The sequence below is a fragment of the Elephas maximus genome, chromosome 19 (genome assembly GCF_024166365.1).
Source record: "Elephas maximus indicus isolate mEleMax1 chromosome 19, mEleMax1 primary haplotype, whole genome shotgun sequence".
Taxonomy (NCBI): Eukaryota; Metazoa; Chordata; class Mammalia; order Proboscidea; family Elephantidae; genus Elephas; species Elephas maximus.
Window position 1 is genome coordinate 33,019,164 of NC_064837.1, and position 17,952 is coordinate 33,037,115.

General features: G+C 36.6%; 1 protein-coding gene across 1 annotated transcript in view; it reads left to right on the plus strand.

Annotated features, from left to right (window-relative positions):
• Positions 1 to 17,952, plus strand: part of BCAS3 (BCAS3 microtubule associated cell migration factor) — a gene marked incomplete at its 5' end in the record, with an annotated part of 619,175 nt that overhangs the window by 271,183 nt on the left and 330,040 nt on the right. Inside the window, 2 exons of the mRNA XM_049861336.1 lie at positions 3,108 to 3,258; positions 15,541 to 15,585. Coding sequence (XP_049717293.1) covers positions 3,108 to 3,258; positions 15,541 to 15,585 — 196 coding nt within the window. The remainder of the gene's footprint in view (positions 1 to 3,107; positions 3,259 to 15,540; positions 15,586 to 17,952) is intronic.

The following is a 17,952-nucleotide window of genomic DNA, read 5'->3' on the forward strand; positions in this document are numbered from 1 at the left end:
AAATTTTTTGTGCCACCCAGGGACCTCATGAGTCAGAATTGACTCAATGGCAACAAGTTTATGTCCATTATTATATTTACAAAATAGCATTTGACTCACATCTTATATTTTACAAAAAAATTAATCCAACTTATCATAAACCTAAATGTAAAATAGTAGCCCTGGTGGCATAGTGGTTAAGAGCTGTGGCTACTAACCGAGAAAAGGTCGGCAGTTTGAATCTACCAGCCCCTCCATGGAGACCCTATGGGGTAATTCTGCTCTGTTCTATAGGGTAGCTACAAGTTGGAATCGACTCAATGGCAAAGGATTTGATTTTTAGGGTTTAAATGTAAAATTTTAAAATCTAATAAAAATCAGAGGAAAAAATTTTTGTGACCTAGGGTTAGGCAAATATTTCTTCAGTTCAATACCACAAGTACAAAAGGAACAAATTAATGTTGGACTTCATCACCATTTTTTTTTTTTTTTTTGGCTCACTCAAAGTCCAGTAGGAGAATAAAAAAGACAAGCCACAGGCTGGCAGAAAATGCTTGCAAATCATGAATCTGACTAAGGGCTTGTATCAAAACTCATCACTAAAATCCAGAAATAAACCCTTACATTTATAGCCAATTGATGTTCAACCAGACTGCCAGGGCAGTTCAGTAAGGGGAAGGATAGTCTTTTCAACTAATGGTACTGAGACAACTAGATATCCAGCATGCAAAACACTGAAGTTGAACACCTAGGTACCTCATACCATTTATAAAAGTTAATTCAAAATGTATCCAAGAATATGAACACGTGCTTCACTAAAGAAGATATTCAGGCAGCTAACAGATACATGAGAAAATGCTCTCAATCATTAGTCATTAGAGAAATGCAAATTAAAACTACGATGAGATTCCATCTCACTCCAACAAGGCTGGCATTAATCCAAAAAACACAAAATAATAAATGTTGGAGAGGCTGCGGAGAGATCGGAACTCTTACACACTGCTGGTGGGAATGTAAAATGGTACAACCACTTTGGAAATCTATCTGGCGTTTTCTTAAAAAGTTAGGAATAAAACTACCATGCAACCCAGAAATCCCACTTCTCGGAATATACCCTAGAGAAATAAGAGCCTTTACACGAACAGATACATGCACACCCATGTTTATTGCAGCTCTGTTTACAATAGCAAAAAGCTGGAAGCAACCAAGGTGTCCATCAACGGATGAATGGTTAAATAAATTATGGCATATTCACACAATGGAATACTACGCATCAATAAAGAACAGTGACGAATCTGTGAAACATTTCATAACATGGAGGAACCTGGAAGGCAGTATGCTAAGTGAAATTAGTCAGAGGCAAAAGGACAAATATTGTATAAGACCACTATTATAAGATCTTGAGAAATAGTGTAAACTGAGAAGAACACATTCTTTTGTGGCTACGAGAGGGAGTCGGGAGGGAGGGTGGGACAGGGTTATTTACTGATTAGTTAGTAGATAAGAACTACTTTAGGTGAAGGGAAGGACAATACTCAATGCAGGGAAGGTCAGCTCAACTGGACTGGACCAAAAGCAAAGAAGTTTCCGGGATAAACCAAATGCTTCGAAGGTCACCGGAGCAAGGGTGGGGGTTTGGGGACTATGGCTTAAGGGGACTTCTAAGTCAACTGGCAAAATAAATTCTATTATGAAAACATTCTGCATCCCACTTTGAAGTGTGGTGTCTGGGGTTTTAAATGCTAACAAGCGGCCATCTAAGATTCATCAATGGGTCTCAACCCACCTGGATCAAAGGAGAATGAAGAACACCGAGGTCACACGATAACTATGAGCCCAAGAGATAGAAAGGGCCACATGAACTAGAGACTTACATCATACTGAGACCAGAAGAACTAGATGGTTCCCGGCCACAACTGATGACTGCCCTGACAGGGAGCACAACAGAGAACCCCCGAGAGAGCAGGAGATCAGTGGGATGCAGACCCCAAATTCTCATAAATAGACCAGACTTAATGGTCTGACTGAGACTAGAAGAATCCCGGTAGTCATGGTCCCCAAACCTCCTGTTGGCCCAGGACAGGAACCATTCCCGAAGACAACTCATCAGACATGGAAGGGACTGGACAATGTGTTGGAGAGAGATGCTGATGAAGAGTGAGCTACTTGTATCAGGTGGACACTTGAGACTGTGTTGGCATCTCCTGTCTGGAGAGGAGATGGGAGGGTAGAGAGGGTTAGAAACTGGCAAAACGGTTACGAAAGGAGAGACTGGAGGGAGCGAGTGGGCTGACTCATTAGGGGGAGGGTAAATGGGAGTATGTAGTAAGGTGTATATAGGCTTATGTGTGACAGACTGACTTGATTTGTAAACTTTCACTTAAAGCACAATAAAAATTATTTAAAAAAAGATAATACAGAAAAAAGAAATGTATCCAAGAACTAAATGTAAGAGCTAAAACTATAAAACTCTTAGAAGAAAACATAGAACTAAATCTTTGTGATCTTGCGTTATGCAACGAATTATGCAATGAATACAACATCAAAAGCACGGTCAACGTAGATAAATTGTATTTCCTCAAAATTGAAAATTTTGGAAATTGTGATTAGAGAACACTGTCAAAAAAGTGGAAAGACAGTCCACAGAATGAGAGAATGTACTTGCAAATCATGTATTTGACTTTTTAGTCAGCCTCATCCTGTGTCATACTTTGTCAGAACCTTCACATGTGGCTACCATATTCTCCACCCCCTTACTCTCAAAGTTATTTAGGGAAACTCCCCACTACTCCTCTAGACTAATTTAGATCTTCCCATTTTACTTTCTCTTACTAGCCTATGTTTATTAATAATACTATCGAATTATAATTAAATTATTAATTTACTATTTGTATAACTATCTAACATCTATCCATATTCTCCACCCCCACATCCCCAAATAATGTTTATAATCAAAGCATCCTTGGTGTTAACAGAATCCTTTGGTTTCTTATCATCCATATAACTGTGAGTCTTCTAGGACCAACTGTACTTTACATACCTTTCTTAAATGAATAGTGAAGTCATTGCAAAGCTATTAGAGATAGGAAAGCTTCTGTTGATGATTTTCTTTATTTGTTTCTTTGTAGGGAAACTGAACAGCCAAGACTCCTACAACAATTTTACCAACAACAACCCTGGCAACCCTCGCCTGTCTCCTCTCCCCAGCTTGATGGTAGTGATGCCTCTTGCACAAATCAAGCAGCCAATGACATTGGGGACCATCACCAAACGAACAGGGTAAGGCATCAAGCTTCATATTTTTTAATAGCTATTTTAGAAAGTTGAATGCATAAAAATAAAACATACTTTCTCTTTGTGTGGCTTTGATTATGTTCTTCATTTCCAGCCCACATGAGAGTTAATTGCAGTAGATTGAATACAAAGTATAGAGCTTGCACAAACATACACACAAAGAACCATGTGCACACATTCATAGAAAAAACAAAGCAGTGACAAGTTGTGAAAACCAGTATTGGCTAGCACAAACCAGAGCCATCTACTCAGTCTTGTACTTACTGCTTTCTGGCTTTGCCTTAAAGTACTGTTTCGTTTTCTCGCACTTGAAAACGTGATGTGGATTCGTAATGAATCCCAAATTTTGTCTGACACAAATACTAAGTAAGGCGAGTACTTTAGGTGATGACCATGTTCGTAATTCTTTTTAAAAAGTCACTTTATTGAAGTATAATTTACATACAATAATTGATCATTAGCGTGAGGGCATTGTGATATTACGGGTAGTGTTTAAAAGCCTAAGATTTGAGTTTTATTCAGTTGGTCATTAACATCCTCAAGGGCTTTGAATAACTCACTTGATTTTTTAATTTTATGCTTATTTTAGCTATTAAAAAATTTTCTACCTATTAGGAATATAACATTATTATTTCTTTGGGCTCCCTGAAATCACTTTTGTGAGGAGAAATACTCATTCTTCTCGGGAACAAGATCTTTGGGCTCCAAATTTCACTATTAGAAATTGACCTTCTACTTTTCTTAGGTGGAGTTTGAGGACTATTGAGAAGAAAGGGGAGAAAAAAGGAAAATATAACAAACCTAGACGTTTTGTGGCACAGATAATTTGGCCTGTACCTCCTTTAATTGATCTTGGCTTTTTAACTTTGTGTTCAGTAGAAGTTTAATTTTAAATTGAATTTTTTACTTCCCCTTTCTCTTTTAGTTTCTTTATTTTAAAATAAGAAGTTGGGTAATAAAATAACTGTTGCTGTCAAGTCTGTTCTGATTCATAGTGACCCTATAGGAAAAAGTAGAACTGCCCCATAGGTATACTAAGGAATGGCTGGTGGATTCAAACTGCTTACCTTCTGGTTAGGAGCTGAGCTCTTAATCACTGTACCACCAGGGCTCCAAGAAGATAGGAGTGGCTATGAAATTTAGCACTTATATTTACAGTTAGCTCATTGTTTCTTTGTACGACATTAAATTTCTGTGATGTAGAACCAAATAAAAATGGGACTAAATCTTGAATCATGATTTTAAAATTATTTCTTTCACTCATTGAATTCAGACAATACACAATTGTATCTTTTTAAAAAAGAAAAACATAATTGTATCTTCTTAATTCAAACAAGCATTGTACAAGTCTGTCAAGTACTAAGGAATTTTTGCCCGTTTTTTTCTGAATCTGTGGGAAAGAATATTCAAAATTGTTCTTCTGGAGTTTAATTTTACGTTCAGAGTGAGTAGATTATGATAAAGAGATTGAAAGGCTCCTGGAGACATAAAGGCATATTCTAGTATTTTGTTTCTGGGTGTTTTTGTTTTGTGAAACATAGGAGGTATACTGTTTTATAATTTAACATGTTAGCTCTTCTAATAGGTTCCTCAAAATATATCTCTAAGATAGTGACTGGAGCTTTATGGATAAAATGATATGTTAGAATTTATTTCAAAATATTTTGGGAGAGGGGCAAGAAGTGAATCTAAAAGGTGAAGTAAGATTGGTCATAAGCTGATATTATTAAAGCTAGGTGATGCTTACATGGGGTGTCGTTATATTACTTATACTACTTTTATATATATATATATTTCATTGTACTTTAGATGAAGGTTTACAGAACAAACTAGTTTCTCATCAAACAGTATACACATTGTTCTATGACATTAGTTAACAACCCCATGACATGTCAGCACTCTCCATTCTCAACCCTATTACCAGCTTTCCTGTTCCCTCCTGCCTTCCAGTCCCTGCCGCAGCGCTGGTGCACCCCTTTAGTCTTGTTTAGTTCCATGGGCCTAGTTCAACCTTTGGCTGAAGGAATGAACCCCAGGAATGACCTCATTACTGAGCTGAAAGGGTGTCTGAGGCCATACTCTCAGGGTTTCTCCAGTCTCTGTCAGGCCATCAAGTCTGGTCTTTCTTTTTGAGTTAGAATTTTGTTCTACATTTTTCTTCCGCTCTGTCCGGGGCCGTCTATTGTGATCCCTGTCAGAACAGTCAGTGATGGTAGTGGGCACCATCTAGTTTTACCGGACTTAGTCTGGTGGAGGCCATTGTAGATGTAGTCCATTAGTCCTTTGGACTAATCTTTCCCTTGTGTCTTTAGTTTTCTTCATTCTTCCTTGCTCCCAAAGGGGTGAGACCAGTGGAGTATCCCAGACAGCCAGTCACAGGCTTTTAAGACCCCAGACACTACTCACCAAAGTAGAGTGTAGAACATATTCTTTATAAACTATATTATGCCAGTTGAGCTTGATTTCCCCGAGATCATGGTCCCTACAGCCCTCAGCCGAGAAATTCGATCCCTCAGGGAGTTTGGATGTGTCTATGGAGCTACCATGAGCTTGCCTTGTACAGGTTGTGCTGGCGTCCCCAGTATTGTGTACTGTCTTACCCTTCACCAAAGTTTCCACTTATCTACTGTCTATTTTTTAAAGTTTCCAGAATAAAAAAATAAAATCCCTTGCTTGCTTTCTCCTCTCTCCATACCTTAATGTAAAAGGTATAGAAACTATTGAACACCTGATGTCTTCCCATGTGTTTCTTTTTCTTTTTAAAAATGTGCTTATAGTTTCTCCGATTTGTGGACCATGTATACTGTGGTCCATGTTATGGACACTTTCATAATTACTTATTTATGAAGTGCTATGATTTTGAGTTACTTTATATGCTTTAAAATTAATATTAGTGCAAAATAAATGTATCATAGGCTTTGTAACTCAATCCTCAAGCCATTTTATTTCTGTAAGTTTTTAAATTCCTTTTAACATGTTCTGTATTGAAGTATTTAGAGAGATTAATTCATATTTGGCCACAGTGAGCATTCGGTTTTTAATTTTTTTATTTTTATATAATTTCAGACATACAACAGAGTTGTAAGAATAAAAAGAATTCCTGTCTACCCAGATTTTCCAAGTGTTAACAGCTTAAAATATTTGCTTTATCATTCTCATTCTCTCACTCAGTCTACACGCACACGCAAAGACGCACACTTCTTTTTTTTTCCTAAATTGAGCGTAAGTTGCAGACAAACATCCCCTTATCTCTGCCCACTTCAGTGTGTGATTTCTAAGGACAAGGACATTCTCTTACCTCCCCATGGTACAATAATCAGAAGAAGAGTTCTTAAAACTAATTTTATTACCTTTGTTTCTTATAATTATTGTCTGTCATGAATTTTCTACTTGTGGCAGAACTTTAGTGCCCCACAAATTACCCCACCCCTTTTTTTTGTTGTTGTTAGGTGCCATCAAGTCAGTTCTGACTCATAGCAACCCAGTATCCAACAGAACAAAACACTGCCTGATGCTGTGCCATCCTCACAGTCATTGCTATGTTTGAGCCCATTATTGCAGCCTCTGTATCAGTCAATCTTGTTGACGGTCTTCCTCTTTTTTGCTGACCCTCTACTTTACCAAGCATGATATCCTTCTCCAGGGACTGGTCCCCCTGGTAACATGTCCAAAGCGAGACAAAGTCTTGCCATCTTTGCCTCCAAGGATTATTCTGGCTGTACTTCTTCCAAGACAGATTTGTTCATTCTGTATATTCAGTAGTCTTCACCAACACCATAATTCAAAGGCATCAATTTTTCGGTCTTCTTTATTCATTGTAAATTTTTTAGATGCATATGAAGTGATTGAAAATACTATAGCTTGGGTCAGGTGCACCTTAGCCCTCAAAGTGACATCTTTGCTTTCTAATGCTTTAAAGAGGTCTTTTGCAGATTTGCCCAGTGCAATACGTGATTTGATTTCTTGACTGCTGCTTCCATGGGCATTGATTGTGGACTCAAGTAAAATGAAATCCTTGACAACTTTGATATTTTCTCCATTCATCATGATGTTGCTTATTGGTCCAGTTGTGAGTTTTTTTGTTTTCTTTATGTTGAAGTATAATCCACACTGAAGGCTGTAGTCTTTGATCATCATCAGTAAGAGTTTCAAGGCCTCTTTGGTTTCAGCAAGCAAGGGTGTGTCATCTGCATATTGCAGGTTGTTAATGAGTCTCCCTCCAATCCTGTTGCCACATTCTTCTTCATATAGTCCAACACCTCTAATTATTTGTTCAGCATACAGATTAAATAAGTATGGTGAAAGGATACAACCCTGACACACACCTTTCCTGATGATGTACTGCTGCAACTGCTTTTGAATGATCTTCAGCACAATTTTGCTTATGTGTGGTATTAATGATATTGTTTGATAATTTACACATTCTATCAGATCACCTTTCTTCCTACAGTCCTGATGCCACATTCCTCTTCTAGTCCGGCATCTCTAATTATTTGTTCAGCATACAGATTAAATAAGTATGGAACTCTTTGGAATTGGCACAAATATGGATCTCTTCCAGTCAATTGGACAGGTAGCTGTCTTCCAAATTTCTTGTCATAGACAAGCATTGTATCTGTTTGTTGAAACATCTCAATTGGTATTCTGTCAGTTCTTGGAGCCTTACTTTTCACCAGTGCCTTTAGTGCAGCTTGGAGTTCTTCCTTCAGTACCATCGATTCTTGATTATATGCTACCTCCTGAAATGGTTAAACATCCACTATTTCTTTTTGGTACTCCATCTTTTTTTTTTTCTTTCTTTGTGACTTTTGTTTTAATTTATTTTTTGAACATTTTATTGTGATTTGGGTGAAAGTTTACTGAGTAATTTAGATTTCCATTCAACAATTTATACACATTTTGTTATATTACATTATATAATGTAATGTTTCATTAGTTGCAATCTCTCAATGTAACAGAACTCTACCCACTTCCTGTCTGGGTTCCCGGTTTCCATTTGGCCATCTTTTCTGCCCCTTCCTGCCTTCTGAACTTCGTTTTTGGGCAAATGCTGCCCTTTTGGTCTTGTATGGTTGATTGTTCTGAGGAGCATGCTCCTCGTGGGTGTTATTGTTCACTTTATGGTTCTGTATATTGTTTGGCTGAAGGTGATCTCCGGGAGTGGGTTCGGTTCCACGTTTGAAGGGTGTTGAAGGGCCATAGCCTTGGGGGTTGCACCAGCCTCTGTCAGACCAGTAAGTTTGGTCTTCTGTCTGTCCAGGATCTTATGTTGTAGTCCTGATCAGAGCAGATGGTAGCAGTAGCCAGGTACCATCTAGCTCTTTTAGTCTCAGGCTAGGGGAGGTTGTGCTTCATGTGGTCCTTTAGTAATTTGGACTGACTGTTTCCTTGCTTGAGTCTTTGACTTTCTTCACTTTTCTTCGTTTTGGATGGGAAGAGACCCATAGTTGTATCTACAATGGCTGTTTGCAAGCTTCCAGTCACTACTCACCAATGTGGGATGTAGAACATTGTCTTTATGAACTTCTATCTTCTTTTGATGCTTCCTGCATCATTCAGTAGTTGACGCATAGAATCCTTCAGTATTGCAACTCGAGACTTGAATTGCTTTCTCCTTATTATTAACACAGATTACAGTGACCAATAAACTCATTGATGACGGTGGTCCTAACTTATACTTGCCCATTGCTAGTTTACAAAGTTTAATACCCTTAAGACACTTTAAGAAGGATTTGTTGATTATACCCAGAAGTTACTGTTGTGACTTTATTTACCATTCTTTTACTGTAACTCAAGCAAAGATTTGGTCACAGAGTATTCAGAATATAATTTGTGGTCTTATTATCCTAAAATCTAGAGCTTACGTTATAATATATATATATTGCCTTGTCAAAAGTAATTCATTTTTTTAGAACAGAATTCCCTGAATTTCCATTTTTGACATGTACCGAGTTTTGAAGCAAATTCCAATGTACCATTTCAGCCTGTTAGATTTTAAAGGTTTTATTTATTTTTTGAATTTTTACTCTGACCAATTCTCAAGAGTTCAGTAAGTTAATTTGCATTAATTATTTCCATTAAATTTTATTGTACTTACTGAGAAATTTGATTGCCACACTATGATCATTAGGATAATAGGCACATGGGGTTTCCATTTTCCAGGTCTCTTTTCATTCTTCTGGAAATTCTCACTTACTCTAACTTTGTTTCTATGAAACTCCTTTTCTACTGTTTTTGTTTTTCAGTGGTGTGAAATTTACACAGCATACAATTACCATTTTGAAGTATACAAATTTAGTGCATCCATGATGTTGTACAGCCACCATTTCTCTCTAGTTTAAAAACTTTTTGATCACCTCAGAAGAACACCCTTTACCCTTTAAGCTCATAGTATTTTAAAAATAAAATTAACAAGAGGTATTTCACATCTATTATGAAGAAGGCAAACACAGAGCCTACCCATTTATAGATGTAAAATTTATGAATACTTACAGTATACCTGGTAATATATCTAATAAAATTATGTACTTTCTTAGGTTATACCAGCTTTTTTTGTTATGTGTTGCAGTTATTTGGCATAAAGAAGTTAAATTTCTGCAGCAGAGATTTCTAAGGAATGTTTGGGATCCAATATTTAAATATCTAAGTGGAGATAGAAGCTTTGACTCAAACCTTCAGGGGAGAAAACGTGTGCTTACCATATTTAACATCTGCTCTCTTATTTTTGGAAATACGTATCCCTGAAAGCCTGTGCAGCGTAGCATTTAAACAGGACAGGGACCATCTGTCTCACTCCAAGACGTGCAGGAGGACTACAAATGGCAATAGACAGATGTATTTACACCTTCTTGTTCAGGACCTTGAAGCAGCACTTGGAGGAAATAAGGCCTGTTTTGGCAACAGCTGTTGCTTAACCCCACAGCGGTACATTGATGAGGGCAGAAGAAAATGCTAGAAATAATTTGTCTTTAACAGTCACTGCATATCACCTATTCACACAGAACCCATTTTCTTTAGACTGGAGGATTAGAAAGCCGTTTTACCATCTCCATCATGTTTTCATCACTTATAAATAAGAAACTGCTCTCTTTCATCTATTAAATGTGAAACTAGCTGCTAGATCTTACTCCATGTTTTGGATGTTAGGTTTTTGTGGTAGGTATTTATCAAGCAGAGTTTCGTAGATGTTTGGTTTAATTAATAATTCAAGTTTTTTTTTTTTTTAATGCTTTCTGTGTGAGAGTTTATAAAACAAAATTTTTCATCAGTATGGTTAATTCCATCTGCTTTAAATACTAAAAATACTTATATATACTTATTATTTTGTAAGCATAAGCAGAGAACAGTAAGTTTCAGAAAGAGTTCAGAGTAGTTTCATAGGAATAAAAAACACAAAAATTAAGAATGAAGTTACTTTCTTGCTCTTAGGTAGCTGACATTTTTTAATGAAGTAAACATAAGGTGCTTTTTTCCCTTTCCAGGGTTCCTTTTCCTTGAGTAGAAGAAGCTTCTTGCTTCTTTCCCCCCATCTCATCTTTATATTTATTCACTTCTTTGGGCACAATTAGAAGTATGTTTTAGGAATCTTGGGCCCCATCTGGAGATGTGGGTTAGGTAGTGTAATGGAAAGAACATTGAATTAGGCATCTGAAAACTTGGCTTCTCCTCTTGGTCCTGCCACCTAACACTAGTGTGTCCCACGTAATTAGGCCTTAGTTCCTTCAGTTTCTTACAGTTCTGTGAGTCCTCACCAGGTCTTTGACTCCATTACCGCATTTCTAAACCCTCACTCACTGGTGAGCCCTAGGCCAGTGCTGAGCAATTGCTCCGTTTAGATAACATAGATGGCTCTTATTATTTAGAAATCCTGGAATGGAAGCATTTAATAGCATTTATTTGAACATTACTAGTCAAAATTTGTAGACGAAATCTGCCATCATATCTTGCTGAAGGAATAAATGACATCGGCATATAGTAGGTCTTGAAGAAGCTTCATTCCTTCTTTTAATTCAGTAAGTCTATCTTGGCTTCAGAGCCTCTGAATGGTGCACATGGTTAACATGCTCAGTTGCTACCTGAAAGGTTGGAGGTTCGAGTCCACCCACAGGTGCCTAGGAGGAAAGGCCTGACCATCTACCTCTGAAAAGTCAGCTATTGAAAACCCTACGAAGCACAGTTCTATTCTGACACACCTGGGGTCACCATGAGTCAGAATTTACTCAATGGCAACTGGTGGTGGTAGTGGATCTTGGCTTGTATAGGTAGTTTGGACTGAACCTCGAATCTCATAGGCAACATTCTGAGAAATAAGTGGGAGTGACTGGAGAAAAACCCACCAGGTACAATAAAAATAGCAGATGATAATTCTTCACCTCCCAGCCCTGTCTTGATTGTATGTCGATTCTTGATAGCTAAGCTCTGAATGTTGGATCCAGATATCAAACAATGCATTTTCATTAGAATGCATATAGCTAGGTCTACAGGTGCAACATATTTACCATAATCTGAATTTCTGATGTTTGTGCTAAATCAGCAGAGTACATTGCACCACACTATGATTATTACAGTATACCGAATCAGTAGAGTACATTACACCACACTATGATTATTACGGTATACCGAATCAGCAGAGTACATTACACCACACTATGATTATTACGGTATACCGAATCAGCAGAGTACATTACACCACACTATGATTATTACGGTATACCGAATCAGCAGAGTACATTACACCACACTATGATTATTACGGTATACCGAATCAGCAGAGTACATTACACCACACTATGATTATTACGGTATACCGAATCAGCAGAGTACATTACACCACACTATGATTATTACGGTATACCGAATCAGCAGAGTACATTACACCACACTATGATTATTACGGTATACCGAATCAGCAGAGTACATTACACCACACTATGATTATTACGGTATACCGAATCAGTAGAGTACATTACACCACACTATGATTATTACAGTATACCGAATCTGGGTCTTTGGCGGGGATGAAGTCTGCTGCATATGCTGTACTAAAAGTCAGCAAGTATGACTTTCTGCAGAAGTGTAGAATCATCTTTTTATGCTAGCCTCATTTACCACATTGGGTAGAATTAGAATATTAGCGATGTTTTTCTAAGGAAAATAATTTACGTCTTGAGGATGTAATTTAAATTTGCATGTCAAGTATATCTCAAATTTACTTGTCTGTTTCAATTTGCCCTACAAATCAATTGTTTGAGGACAAACAGTGCCATTAATGTCCTCAGTAGAAAGCAATTAAAATTGAATTTAATGAAAGATTAAAAGAAGCTTGAAAATGATATAAGAATAATTTGCTCACATTCATGTGGGAAATGTTGCAGCTTAACAGAGAACGCATAGAACGTAGCATAGCCGTTAGCATTGCTAGAATTCATTTTTAGAGAAGTATGGCTTCACTTTAATGTTTAACGTAATGTGGCATAACCTTTTCCTCTACTTTTTCTCTATTCAGTATATTTAACATTTACATGGAGTCATTTTCATGTCTGTTATGTGGCAGCACGTGAATTCTCACAGGACATTAGCAATTAAAAATAGGATAGTCAGTGCGTTCGTGGAATTTGACTCTTAGACTTCAACTATTTCTTTATCTCTGAAAATTATTGAGCAGAATTGTTACTAATTTTTAGCAGTAGAGTCCGATTATAGAGAATTGAGTATATTCAGATCAAATCTAGTTTACTTTTTTCCTTATATTTAAAAAATCTTGACATTTGCCTTATTTTCAGTTAGTAAGACCTAAGACTTTGTGGTGTAGTGTCTGTTCTGTGTGGCATTCAACCACATGAATTAGAGTTTTAAAGACTTAAATAGCATTAATGGTATGATATAAAACATAATTCTTCCATGTCTCCTGAAAATTTCCAGAAGAAACCCTTTGAGAACCAATAGCCAAGCCATTTCACAGTGACCTATAAATAAATCTGTAATAAATATTCCTGGTATATTAGCCTCTTGACCAGTTCTGGAGTTTTTCAATCAGAATGCAGCTGAACATAGACATAATTGTGACAAAGTGAGCAAGTTTTATATAAAAGGATTGTTAAATCCTGCTAAAACTTAATAATGATAGAAGAACACAGATGAAGATCTGGGTAGAGTAACTTCAGTTGCATGTGTCAATAGAGACAATCTTTAATGCAGCATATCCTCCCCCTCACATGTTCTCTTCCCTCTTTTCCCACTTCCATCTCTCTCTGATGCAGAACTACTATGGTTGGGTTTTGGAGGGGGAGGAAGAAGTCTTAGGTGAAGACAGCTGGATCAGGGACTTGTCCTTTGTGACTTTATATTTTCATTCTTTTGCTGAGGAAAGATGAAGCAGGCACATTTCAAAAGAACAGCTGACATTAACCATACAAAGTCAGTAGTTACGTCAGTCACTATAATTCTTTGGTGTTTGTGGTCTTCTTTTACATGCAAGTGGCAGAGGTCCAGTTTGTACGAGTAGGGAGGGAAAAGTCAAGACAGTGGGTGAATATAGCTGGGAATGTGCCAAGTGTGCATACCAAAGCAGCTCCTCATCCTCTTCTTCCTGTGCTGTGTGAACCAGTGGATCCTTGTTCGGTTGAAGTAGGATAACTGTTAACTCACACAACTGGGTTATGTTGTGAATAATGAGAACCTCATTGTCATTAAGCTTGACAGTGATGCTATTTTGTACAGGCCTGTTTACTACCCTGTCTGTTTACTACCTGTTTACTGCTGTGTCTGGAGAGTTACAGTGCATTTTGGGGTCATGGGGCAAGGAAATGACTAGAGAGAGATCCTTTTCTTGCTAACACTTTGTTATTGCCTAGAAAGAAGTCTAGGTGATTTTTTTAAAGCTTGTATATCATTTGTATGGCTAACATATGTTTTCTTTTTATATATAAACAAACCAAAACTGGGAAAAACATATTACTGGCTCTATAGGTTTTATATGTATGTGTGTGTGGGTGTGTGCACACAATTGTGTGTGTGTATGTATATGTATGTGTGTATATATGTGTGTGTGTATACATACATACACACACGCATACATGTACAGTGAAACCTGTGAGAGCTGGAACTTGCCAGGACTGTCTTGTTTTCCCCATGTCTCATAAGTTTTCCACCTTTCCTGGGGGGTGGTCTTACTACTTTTCTATCACTCATTTTAGTGGAAAATACTTGAGTTTTCCTTCTCTGACAGGTTTCTCCTTTACGCATGTTCCGGCTTTTGCAGATTTTCCTTAAGTTTCAGTTTGTAGTTAAATATATTCGACTCAGTGGAAGATAATGCTAATTAGCAGCATTTTTTTAAATGTCCCTAGCACCAAATTTGAAGAAGGAAATATCCAAGTTTACCAGTGTACTCGCCTCTTCCATTCGTTAAGTCTTGCAAATGTTAGATGCTACAGTAACATTTTTGTTTTGGATTTAATTAAATCAGTCAATCTTCTTTGTGTTCAAACATGCATAGCATTTCTTTAATGCTGTGAACAGAATTTTAAGAAGAAATATGTGTAACCTTGAAGCCTGGCTTTGTATCCCAAGTTGTATTTAAAACAAGCAGTTGTAGTTTTAGTTTACTGTAGTCCAACCTAGCCCGGTACAGGCCAGGTAGAGGAAGCTCACCTCTTATAACATTATTAATAGGCATGCTCATTTCCTGGAATGTGACCAAAAATGGAGAAAAATCATACTAGTTGTATTTAGTGTTTGTTCCTTTGGCCGGCATTATGCGGTTCAACTTAGTGTAAAAAAAAAATCTTTAAAAATATATGCTTTCTTTCAATGGCTCCAAGACTGTTCGCTAGTGAACAGGAAACAATACTGTATTAAGTTTTTTAATCAGCCGTCTTCAGCTAGTTTTCCACATTTTGTGTCAGCCACTTATCTGTTGCTACTGATCCCACTCTTTTCTCCATCTGATTATTCCATTTAGCTTGTACTTTGTTTTAAAGGGCCCTCAGCAGTGGATTTCATTTTATTTTAACCTAGGAGTCCTATAGGGTTGCTCCAGAAAAGGGGGAGAAATAGAAAATTTTGAAATCCCTAACTTTGTGCACACATCATTCCGTTCATCAGTCAGATCTGATTTTCCACTGTCTACAGCAGCATTGCAAATGGTTATTAATCTTTTCATTATTTTTATCCACACTCTCGAACAGTATGATATGCAATGTATTTGTTAATGTTCTATGAGTTTTCCTCTAATTTTTTGTGCATTTTCCCCCCTTTTCCATGAAGGCCTTATCTGTTTGGAGCAGGCTGTTTTTCCATAAAAGCTCCATGGTGAGTCCCAGTTCAGTCCCGCATGCCTAATTCATTTGCTGTCCTCTCAAAATGTAACTCTGTTTTGTGATTTTGTTTTCAGTTGCATGGCCTGATCACAGATAGATGCACCGAATTACTGAATAATTTGTAGGTGGTACCTGAATGTTGATAGCTAAGCTTTAAGAAAACAATTTTCTTGGTTTTACTTCATTCATTGAAAAGTTAAAAAAAAAAATCACTGATCAGTGATTAAAAAAAAACAGAAGAATCCCCTCATAATGCTGATGTATGTGACCAGACAAAGCTAACACTCAAGTTTAATTACTATTAAAGCGATAGAAGCTCCATACATATCACGCTAAACGTGATTTCTTTTGAAATATAAGCACATTTAAGATATATCAAAATGCCCTATTAAAAAGTCTTACAGTGTTTTACTTGGTAAAGAGATAACAGTTCTATTTTGAATAGCTTAGGTATTTAAGGAGCTACATAGTAAATAAATTTATATTTCTATGTAAAAATTATTAAATAATTTATTATTTTCAATTATTAGCACCTACTGGTGGTTATTCACTATAATTTGTTTAGTAAATCTGTTTATAACAATGAATATATTATAGTTTTGTTAGTCTTAAACGTGATTATAGTAAAGAAACAGAGTATATTTAATACTCTTTATGTAAAGATGTGACGTTAAATGTATGAGAACCTGGTTTATTATGTTTAGCATAATGGTTAAGAGTCTGGGCACTGTTATCACAGTGCCTGGGTTTCGAATTCCAGCTCACATACTTACTAGCTATAAGATCTTTGGTAATTTTCTAAAAATCTCTTTGTTTCTTAAGTGGAGTTAGTAGTAGCACCTGCCTTGTGGGTTCATTGTGATAATTAAATATATATGTAGGTGCATTTCAGTTGCTTAGAACAGCATCTAGCATGCACTGTTCAATAAATGTTAACTACTACTGTTATCACTTTTTCTGTTAACAGGAAAAATTATACTGTTTTTTAAAAAAAGCCTCTTTAATTTGGATCATGGTTTTTACTTAAGAGTGTATGAGCCAGAAGAAAGTTTTCGGCAATGTAAGGCATATCCATTTTACAGAGGTAGTCAGAAGACTTGACAGACTGCTGCACGTCCACGTGTCGTTCTCCCCTCAGTGCTGCTGAGGACTGTTCACGCTGTGCTGCTCTGCCAGGAAAAAGAAACCGCCACTTTTGTCTCTCTCAGACAAAAAGAAACTTCAATAGTTCTTTAAACTAGGTTCTATTTTGACACAGACTAATTTCAGTGTTCATATGCTGCAGGGACATCTGAAAATTTCATTATCAGGTAGGAATAGAGTCATAAAAACAAGTCAACATAGAAATTTCTTCCTTGAAAAGGCAGCCTCATAACTAGGACACATACTGCAAAATTATTTTAAACAAATTCAGGGTATAAATGAGTATAAATTCCATGAAAAGCAATTTAATCTTTATGCTTTTTTTGTTAGACAGGTTTCTCCCAAATCAAACAAATAAGATACACGGATCTTACTTAGGAGCTTACAGTGAGGGGTCGATTTTTAAAAGACACGTTCGACATCTGACAACATTTCTTTGTAGACTAAATTTTAGGATAAACTAGATAAAATTAGGGTAAAATCCTTAATCTGAGTACAAAGAAAGGAGTATTAGTATGTTAACAAAGATCTAAGTTTTACCGTGGAAATAAAATGGAGTAACAAATGTTGTATGTTAAAGGAGAAAAGTCCATTCCTTCAACAGCTTACGTACCTCTCAAATTTAAGCAAAAGCACTTGTCAACTAGAAATGATTTGAGGTTGAAACAAGATTAAAAGAGCCAGATTAAAGAAAGGGATATATGAAATATAGTAGACTTTTAAATCATTGGCTGTCTTTTAGAAGACTGCTTTGTGGTTTGTTTGATGCCACCGTTAGCTCACAAGAAACTCGTTTTCAGTCACTTACACTAGACTAAAAAGTCCTCCATGAAAATACGTTGCTTCACTAGTGGCGCATGTTTTTTCCATTAAGATTTTAATGAAACCTCAAATTAAGGCAGCAAAATGAATATAAATTTGACAACTTCTTCCATGTTGTTTAAACAGCTCCTTTGTTTTAGTAGTTTTTGCTATTTTTCCATGATATTTAGTATGTTTTTATTTACTGTTCTGAAATAAATATGCTTATAGTAGTTCCAGTTGTAGGGTAATAGATGTATTTGGATGTGAATGAAAATTTTACAGCTTCTCTTTAAATGTACATTTCACACAAATAGTTTTATTAGTTTGAGGCTGCAACATTTGTAATTACCCGAGATTCTATGTTTGGTAGATGCGAATCCCTATTATTTCTTCATTCTTCATTAAACTGGTT